The sequence below is a fragment of the Lutjanus erythropterus genome, chromosome 18 (genome assembly GCF_056507025.1).
Source record: "Lutjanus erythropterus isolate fLutEry1 chromosome 18, fLutEry1.hap2, whole genome shotgun sequence".
Lineage (NCBI taxonomy): Eukaryota > Metazoa > Chordata > Actinopteri > Lutjaniformes > Lutjanidae > Lutjanus > Lutjanus erythropterus.
The window spans coordinates 34,807,009-34,817,597 of NC_139334.1; the positions used below are offsets into that span (position 1 = coordinate 34,807,009).

The 10,589-nt window shown below is 36.5% G+C and overlaps 1 protein-coding gene across 1 annotated transcript in view; it reads left to right on the plus strand.

Moving 5' to 3' along the window:
* Positions 1 to 3,768: 3,768 nt before the first annotated feature.
* The window catches only part of rragd (ras-related GTP binding D), a 50,618-nt gene continuing 43,797 nt past the window's right edge, over positions 3,769 to 10,589 (plus strand). The window contains exons 1-2 of the mRNA XM_084742410.1: positions 3,769 to 4,314; positions 8,187 to 8,482. Of these exons, the coding sequence (XP_084598536.1) occupies positions 4,191 to 4,314; positions 8,187 to 8,482 (420 nt within the window). The 5' untranslated portion in view covers positions 3,769 to 4,190. The remainder of the gene's footprint in view (positions 4,315 to 8,186; positions 8,483 to 10,589) is intronic.

Below are 10,589 nucleotides of genomic sequence, written 5' to 3' on the forward strand. Positions count from 1 at the left end.
TACTTAAATGGTACATGGAAATTAAGTTTGAAAATCTTTTTTTATTTTGTGCATTTCCACTTTTCACAGTGGCCTATTGAGCAATCAAAGTTTTATCAGGGCCGATTCCCTGCTGTCATTGAAGTCCACAGAAAAAAAACTCAGATGCTTTTTGCTCGACAGAAGCATTAAGATGTTCCTGGAGCAGCTGATGCCTCTCTGCAAGAGTTAAGCACAAGTTTTTTAAAATCTGGGAGACACAAATCTCAAATCTCGAAGGCGACATTATGAAAAACTCACTTTTCCGGTGCTTTTGCGTTTTAGGTATCTACCAACCCACAAACTGTGAAATAAAACAACATAGTCATTTTTTTGCATGCTACTTGGATCAGACTACATGGGATTTAACAAGCCCTTCAGATTTTGCTCCCCTTGTTAAGTCATTTGCAGGCTCAGACCGCCCCCATCCGAATATCTCCACCCACAGCTTGAGAAACACCTTTGTGAAACTGCACTATTTTGTTTTCTTTTTTTTTGTTACAAGCACTGGTACTGGACCAGCTGGCACTAGTCATGTATGCTGGCACTGTAGGTGGGAGTTGAACCCATGTCCACTGCAGGACTCACAGCCTCAGCACATGGATTGCACGCTCTATCAACTGAGCTACCAGGCCACCCCCTAAGTTTTTATTTATGACGGCAATGCTGCTACCAGCAAAAATCTGTATGTGTGCCAACCAGCGGACTGCTTCTCTGACCTGGGTCACTACAGCACTGGACTGGCAACGAGACGTTTTCTAAAGAGGGACCAATACCAACTGCAATACCAACCAAATGTTTTTAAAGAAAAGATGCTGTGTTTCTCTGGCTGTTCAGCAGTAGCTAACACTAACAGATGTCAAGTTATTGGCATTACTTACTGCAGGATCCACAAAAAACACTATTAAATTAGTTTGTTACTTGAATGTCTATAAGATCAATTTTAACCTCTCAACACTCAAATAACATCAGAGAAAAATGAGAGAATGGGTGTAGATCTGTGATCAGTGATTTTTGTAGATAATGATTTCATTTGGTTTTAAAAATACCAGTGTGGTGGAGTTGAAGCTCTGTATTTAAGTCTGGAACGATAACTCCTCCCCTCCTCACAACCTCCCTAATGGACAGTTACGAACGTAGCCAGCAATTACTGCTCGCTTCAGTTCCAACAGCTTGACTCTGATGAAAAAAACATATCATCCTGTTGCAAACTGAGAGAAATTAGTTGATTCTCCAATATAAGTCACCGTCCTCTGGCTCTGGTGGCTCAGACATGTCTGGACATGTCCAATTAAGCTGCTAGACGGAGTATCCATGTTTCACACACACACACACACACACACACACACACACCCCACTCTTGCTTGGATGAAGCAGAGGTTGCAACACTCAGTAAGCTGTGGACAGTCTATCACTTGTGCTTGGTTCACTGTCTTCATGTTTTAACACAGCTGCTTGGAATATTTTAGAGTACATTTCAGTGATCTCATATTTTATGTATTTTCATAGTATTTTGATTAGGATTATTTTTAGTATTTATTTCAAAGCAATATTTCTGACGTTCCTCCATGTACCACTAGAGGCCGCTCATGGATCACCAGTACATGTACCACTGTTTGAGAATCTAGGATCTATGTAATAGACATAAGGTAGAAGATAGGAGTTACTATTTTTGCCAAATCTACAAGATACTTGGACAGAAGAGGACACCCATGTCTTCCTCTTGGAAGTAGGGGCTTCCACATTCATTTACTGGGACATTCAGCAAGTTGGTTCCAACACATGGCTGAAAAATGTAGTATAGTTAAACACCATGTTTTAGAAATATATGTCTAGGTTTAATGGTTTTGTTAGCCGCTATAGTGCTACCACTGTGTATATAGACGTGGATCTGAATATTTTAAGAATCTAACAAAATAATAGATAAAACAAAAGTGAATATTTGGTTTGTTTTGCAGTAATGTCAACAGCACATTAAAGTTTTGGTAATATATTATGTCCTGGTTGCAGTACCTCTAAAACATGAAAATGTTCACTTTTGTGTGTGGCAAAATTGCAACACCTTATATTTTATTAATATTATGATTGTCTTCTTCAGGACATTTATGTTAAACAAGGGATCCAATATCTCAAGGTGGACAGTTGAGACAGTCCCACATTCCAAACAAATAGTACAGTAACTTGTATCTTCAATTTCACATGATTACTCTATTAAATCATTATTCACTTAAAACTGTAAAGCAAAACAAAGAACATAACATTTGGCACATTTTTACACAAAAAGAAGTTAGTCATTTGACAGCACATTTATGTCTCTGCAAGCTGATATGTAAACTCTTTGTTACTAACTGGTGCAAATTTGAAACTTCTTTAATAATATCTTAATAATCTTAAAACGTCCTTTTTAGTTTGTAGAACAGCTCTTGAAAGAGGAAAAAGTAGGTTTTCCGGCTGCAAAAATGTCCTAATCAAACATAGGCTGCACGTCGCTGTCACAACTCCTTAAAGGCAGTGTAATGCAACAATAAATGTGTTGAATTTATCACACCACAGAAATGTGTTATTAACCACTGAGCCAAACCTGTGTCTTGTGTGGAATGAGAAATGTTGTTCACATCATGTTAACATGTTTTAAAAAGCCAAAAGTCATAATTCATGGCACAATTCAAATGCAATCAAAAAATAATTTGTCTCTCGCCATAGACTTCTATTCATATTTTTTCAGAAGTTCAGTGCCATATGGGGCACACCAGACTTTAACTCTATAGCTAAAAGATGTCACTCAGTAAAGTGCAGATCTCCACCAGGCAACATAAGGTGAAGCACCTGCTGCACTGCCACCACAACTGCCAGATGCAACCAGTGGAGATTTACAAAATATTTAACATACTGTTTTTGTGCAGTATACTCAGTATAATATAGTCAGTTTTCTTATAGATGCATAGGACAGTGCAGTGGTTCCCAAACATTTTCTGGCATGACCCCCTTCAGAAGCCGAAAAAGGTTCAGACCCCCCACACCACAACTATTATCAATCATTAACAATAATCGGGGAAGCAACTGACTGAAAACATATTCAAGTTGAATTTTAGTGAAGTAACAGTCAGCATGACAGCATCAGCAAACTCCTGTTTATTTATTTTCTATATGTAAATCATATTGATTTAACTTCACTCTTTTTTTCCCATGGTCATCTGCACTCCCCCAGGGGGCTCCACCCCCTGTTAGCGAACAACTGGGATGGTGTAATGGTACTGTAATCAGTTATCCTGGGTTCACCTAACTGTGTAAACTTAATAGGGGAAACAATAAGTCAGATAAACTTTTCCTTTTAAACATTGTTATTTATTTAGAATATTTTAGTATTTATTTAGAACTATGTTATGTATTTAGAACATTTTGTTATTTCCTTAGGAAATTACAAGTAACCATACAGCTTTACAACAACATAATAGATACAGAAACTCACAAAAGATGAAATTCTTATTAATTTACACTTAATGTTGCATGTTCTTAGGTTGAAGCCTGCATGTCCCAGTGAAAGCTGTCATTGTCTTTACTTACAATTTAGACCTTATATGTTGATTTTATAGTTTAAATATGTTGACTGGATTATTTTCTTTGCAATTGTTAATTATTTCTTAAATTCTATCATTTTAATAGCTTTTAATAAACAGTGTTTGTGTGTTCACTGAGATACAAACAGTGTGTGTGTGTGTGTGTGTGTGTGTGATGTGGTGCATGGGCTGGGAGTGTCTGGGGGCCACATACAAAATCTTGTTAAGGGCCACCAAAATTCTAGGGCCAGCCCTGGACACTTCACCAAAACATAATTTGAAGATAAAAATGATCTGTTGCTATTTTTTATGTCATATTATTTTGACAATGAAAGTTTGGTTACTTGTCTTAAATTGATTTTAAAATGTAAAGAGCAGTGATGACATCACGGCGGCCCTCTTGATTCAGTCTCATCCATAAAGCCAGCTGAGTTACCGGCTGCTCCTCGACCCCTCCCCGTGTGGCCGCAGAGTGTCCCTCTGGAGGCAGGGGGGTGGAGGGGGGTGAAACTCTCCAGCATGGCTCTCACGTATCAGGTGACAATGTAGGAAAGTTTGACAGCCCCGGAGGCTCAAACGCAAGACAGAAACAGGACGACAGCGGAGGGAAGCAGCATGACGAGCGAGCGGCTCTCGGCGCTGAGCGGGGAGGATGAGGAGGGCTCGGCTCTGGAATATTACGACGACGAAGACGACCTGGAGGCGTTTTCAGACGGCGAGCTGGGCTGCGAGGACGGAGGTAGGCGGTGTTCGTCCTGCCGAGGAAGGTCACAGAGCAGCAGAGAGCGACGAGGGGACGGTTCACTCTCTGTTTGACTCAGGCCACTCAGGCTAACGCTCATAACTTTAGCTCTCACACCGTCCTCCGGTCAGTAAGCTAACTGAAGCTGTTTGCACATGAACATTTCCTTCTGCGTCAGCTCACAGCTCAGTGGGCGTCATTTTTAAAGTTACTCCAGAGGCGGAGTAACGGGATACTTTCACTACAAGTTTACTAAAGTACAACTCTTACTCACACAAATACTGACAATTAACCGAAGGTTTTTGTCCTAGGATGGCTTATCTTGTATAAATATGACTTTGTAAACAAGGTTACAGAAAAATCTGCTAACTTTAGTCAAATGAATGTTAAGTAGTATAGAGTCAAAAGAGTGCCATAAAAATGTGAAAGATAAAATAAAATAAATATGTAAAGATACATTTAAAAAATACATAACAGAATAATTGTAACAATTTTCATTATTTTTCATTCATTAGTTCAATTTTATCTCTTATATTTAAATTTTATGTGTATATTACTTTTGCATCAGCAGGATTCTTGTGTACAGGAACTGACTACTCAGGAAAACTGAGTAATAACAATAATGTACAAAATACATGTATATTTTTAAATTATATACATGAATAAATGAAAAGATAAATGTTTAAAAAGTGAACTTGAGTTAATGGGTGTCATAAAGCTCCTCAGCAGGGACAGACAGGGAATGAAAAATGTCTCTGGACTTGTAGACAAGATTACTGAACAATATTTATGACACTGACTTTAATACAATAGATGTAAAATAGTCTTAGGAGTGCCATGAAAAAAGAATAAATATTTTAAAGAAAGAAAAATGTAATAAAACATATATATATTTTTAAATATATATATACATATATTTTTTGTTTATTTTTGTAAGCCAGATTTATTTGTCATTTTATTAGAATCATTTAATGGATATGCGATCCCTTTGTTCTGTTGGTGTTTTTTTTTTGAAATACTTTTAGTGCCTTGATGTCATTTTGGTTTATTATTAAACTAAAATATCCTGCTTCCATTACAAATATCTGACACAAGTGTTTGAGGAGCACATTTGAGGGATGATTAGAAAAAATATAGAATATCAGAAAATATGTCAATATTGGAATTTCTTTGCTCCCTAATAATCCATTGGGCAAAAGTTCTCCAGGATCTGTTGGGCCCTAGTGGAAATATAAAGACAAATAATAAAATAAAAGTGACTGATTTTAGGCATTTTCATTTATTTGTTAATTTATTTCTGCCTATATTTATATATTTAAAAAACACACACACAAATATATATATATATATATATATATATATATATATATATATATATATATATATATATATATATATATGTATATTATTTGTCTTTACATAAAAAAAAAATTGGTTTGCTTTTACATCATATATTTTATACGAACTGACTACAAAAAAGTAAATATCCAGAAGAAATAGAGTAATTTCTATAAATATGTACAAGAATGAACATTTTTATAATTATTATTTCACATTTTGTCGTTTTTCTTTATATTTCCACATTTTCTGTTCTGTTTGGTAGGACCAAGTGAAATGTTTTTTTTGTGTGTGTTTTAAATTCATTGTTTATTTTACAATCAGAAATACTGAAAAATGTCACATCACAGTTTCTAATCACTTGCAGCAACCCTAACAAGTGCACATGCACGTACTCTTGAACTCCGAATAGGTGAATGGTTCTAGTTGCAGTGTACTACTTTTTAAAAATCTGAAAAGATAAATCATTTCAGTTTTAGAGCATTTGAGTAAAACTTAAAATGATTGTCTGAACTTTGTTGCATTAGTTGTCTGTGATTGGCTGTTGGACTGCGGTGTGGTAGAGGGACACTCTGTCTCTGTCTCCTCTGTCTCCTCCCTCTCCTCCTTTAAGTCACTTCCAGTCAGCAGATGAGTGGTAGAGAGGGAGGCTTGAAAATCAGTGTGTTTGTTATCAAAAGTAAATAGTTGCAAACTCAGTGTCCCTCTGCTCTGCAGTTCTTTATGCCCACACTGCGAGAGATATAATGGGAGCTATTGTTTAACCAAACACTGTGTCATTGACTTATTTACTGTACAGAGACTAAAAAGACAACATCTGACGGCTCATAGAGTCTGTGGCCTCCTCAGCCTTTTACTGCAGAAAGACTTGAGAGCCTTTTGTTAGAATGAGCTTGATATTCCCCGGCATACCAAGGTCATAATGTCAAAGCAAGAATGTAAGACACACACACATTTGTCTTACTGTAGAACTGTACATTTGCCTCGTGAAATAGAAAAATCACAGACACTCCATTCTTACTGACAGTCATGTTCAGATTGCGTGCTGCTCAGACTGTAGGTGTATCGGGTGCTGAATACACTGGTAAGTTTGCTTGTTCACAGTCTTTATGACTATAAAATAGGACTGCAGCTATATATTATTTTAATAATCTAGTATTCTGCTCTTATCACATTAAATAATAAAGTAATCCGATAAAAAAAATACTTTTGTTTTATTAAAGAGCAATAGTAAATATACAAGAGAAATTAAAATAAGCCTCTTAAAGTGAGCAAGTAATTGGTTTCCTTTTTGAGAAAAAGCTACATTTTTATAAAACATGTATAAATATAATAAAAATAATCATAATAATACTATACAATATACAACTAATATTGTACTCTATGTAAGGGATAATGTACAGTGAGTAGATTGTTATTGTGAAATAAATCCCTACAGGATGATGCAGGTTTATTTTACAACAATGACCTGCTCACTGTACATTATCCTGCGTATTACGTGATTACTTACCAAAAAAAGAGAGGAAAAAAAATATTTGGCACACATTTCTGTGACACTAAATATTAATTTAAAAATGATTTCATGGCTTTATTTCACAATAATGACCTGCTCACTGTACATTACCCTGCTTATTACATGGTTATGTACATAAAAATAATTTTGTATCAATAATTTGACACAAAATATTAATTCTAAATAGATTTTAGTGATTTAACAATGATTATTGCTCCTCCAGAGTCTATGATCAGAACTGTGTCCATAGCTACGGTCTGTTCTTCAAGTATTGAACAAAGTCATGTATTAATGTATTATAGTACACTAAAATACATATAATAGATAATGATACAAACTAGAAATGAAATGGTGTGAAAATTACAGTGACCAACATGCCATAATTATCAGTATTGTTGTGAAAGTAAAGTACTGATACACGATTTGACATCATGTCCTTTGTGATGTCAGTGTTTTCAGAGATGCAAAACAAGATTGTGAGACTGATGCTAAATGTGTTAATTCTGGACAGTATTTACAGTGAGTTTTTCAAAGTGTGGTAATCAATCACGGTCATCACTATAATTAAAATTATAAATTAAATTTCTAATTGTTTTTCACTTGAAAACTTCCTGTGAAACTCCAGCAGTGTTTTGTGGAGAAAAAACTAAACTTGACCTCCAACTGACATGAAGGGGAGCTGTTAATCAGGGAATTTTCTTTTTTGTGTAAACAGTCCCTTTAACTCGTGGCTCTGCTTCAACTGTGCGAGAGACTGAGAACAGCTGATCAACATTTCTGACATGTCGCAAATTAATCTGACATCCATTTTGTATCAGTATCAGTTGATCGGTCCTCGCTTCTCATGTGTGCTGCTCTGCAAGCGACGCCTGATGAAGCTGAAATTCAGTCCAACTCTAAAATGAGCTGCGCGACTCAAAAATTGATTCAGAAACACGCTTGTACACTCACATGTGGTTACCTAATGAAAGTTTACCCTCCTGATGCTTCGTGCCTCTGTCCCTTTGTTGGCGTGCAGTGCTGGGCTTCAGTGACTCTCTGAACGGAGAGGTCAAACCTCGCATACTGCTGATGGGCCTGCGGCGGAGCGGGAAGTCCTCCATCCAGAAGGTGGTTTTCCATAAAATGTCCCCCAATGAGACGCTGTTCCTGGAGAGCACCAACAAGATCTGCAGAGAGGACGTCTCCAGCAGCTCCTTTGTCAGCTTCCAGATCTGGGACTTCCCTGGCCAGATCGACTTCTTCGACCCCACCTTTGACTACGAAATGATCTTCAGAGGCACCGGAGCGCTCATCTTTGTCATCGACTCACAGGTCAGGCCACAAAGATACATGATATAATTAATCAACTCTATATAATGTGCAGAAGGTTCTCTTATTACCCGAACATGCAGCTGCAGTTTGCCTGATTTATTGTCAGAATATGGCATCAGTATGTTTTCATTTGTGTATAATTACAGCATCAGGTTTTTGAACCATTTCTTTTTTGTCTGTCATCGGTAAACGTTTAAACCAGTCTGAATCTGTTTGAAAAACACCTTGAAACAAGGAGGATCTTTTGATTTCCAAGTGTTTTATGTATAGAAAAACTTTAACTACATACTTTTTAAGTAGTAACAGCCTGATTTTAGCAGGAGTAACAAAATTTCTTGAAGTTAGGGTTATTCCAGTTGCAACAAAAGTATCATTTTCAGTGAAACAGTGAAACAAAGTGGCTGCTGACACCAGTTAGCAACCTAACTACCCTACTTGCCGAATGAAATATTCCTCCAAACATTATTTTCATGTCGTTGTTTGAAGCTTAATATCTCAAAGCCACTCAGAACACAGGTAGAACCTCATAATTCCAAGGGGACGAAGTTCTTACAGCCCTAATACATCATTAACTACACCAGTTCATACCTGAGTGTTCAGTGCATGACCACAGCACACACAGGACGCAGTAAATGTGCATTGGCATGAATATTGACTAATGTGCAAAGATATGAAAGCTTTTTTACAGAACATATGATGCAGAAAATGGTGGTTGGGGTGATTTATATTTGGCACAAGAGTACTGACTTTTATTTAGCCATTTACTTTTATTTATACTTTATTTTCTCAGTGTTCATTTCACTGCCATCCAATTGGATGGCGATGTATATGTTTAAGTATTTAATATGTAGAAAAGCAAGATGTTACTTCCTCTGTGCAGTGGTGTACACTCAACTGTTCGGTCTGTTTATTGCTCATATTTTTGCATACAGTGTTCCTTTTTATTTATATTTCTTCATGTTTATATTGCTCCTATTTTTAATATTCCCCCCTTTTATATTCCTTGTTTACTTATTTATTATTAATAGTTTTTTGTTTGTTTTGCTATCCACTTTGCTGCTGTGATGATGCAGACTTCTCCAGTGTGGGAGGACTAAAAGAATATCTAATTCTTTTTCTTATTGGAAAATTGGTGCACAATTCACATAGAAATGGTCTCAAAAATTAGCTATATACACAACTATATTGGTAATTGGTGAATCCCCCCCTAAAATCTTTATTGGTCTCAAAAATCCCAGATTAGTCAGGCTCTATACAATCCTACAATATAGTACTACTTATTATTATTTATTGTTTCAGTTACTTCCATGTTGTTGACTTAAATGAACTTCATGCAGAATATTGACCTGAATTAACCTGCAGTTGCACATCATGACCACTAGATGTCAGTAAAGAACCATATTTCATCCCACAGTAAACGTGTACAGACACACAGTACCTTTGCCATGTGACTTGAAGGTATTATTGTAACATTGGCTGTAACTTTAATACAGACTGAGTCACTCTGTGCATCCAGCACAGACTGTGGACTGCATGTAAATATTCTTATCACTGAAAAAAAGATTTAATCATTTTTTCTTTTGTCATAATAATGAAAAGAGAAATTCCCATGGATTCCTGCAATATTGCCCGCTGACATGTCATTCAACACAATCCTGTCCACTTCCTTCCTCAGTTGGAAGTAGAGCTGGTTCATTTGTCAGGGCAGGGGGACGGGGAGACAGCTGAGCCTGAAGTTGCATCTGTTGGGTTTGGCACCAGGCATGAGCAGGGACAACTGATTTAGTATGGATAGTTTCCTAAAAGTTGCCTGCATTGATTAAATGTTGCTAAAAGAGTTGCAAAAATGTTAACACTTATCTGAAAATATTAAGCAGCCAGGTAGGAAAGCAAACATAAGCTTATTTCCCTTTGGACTAAGGTAATCTGGGTGACACATTTAGGGACAGATGCTAATATTTTTAAGCCCTGGCTTCTAAATGGTGGCCAAAGCACATTTTTGCTGGCTAAACTGAACTTATGTAAAAGCAATAAATACAGAAAATGCTTCCTTAAGTGTAACACTTTTGTTGTTCACTTTTTCCATGAATTCTAATGTGATGTTTGC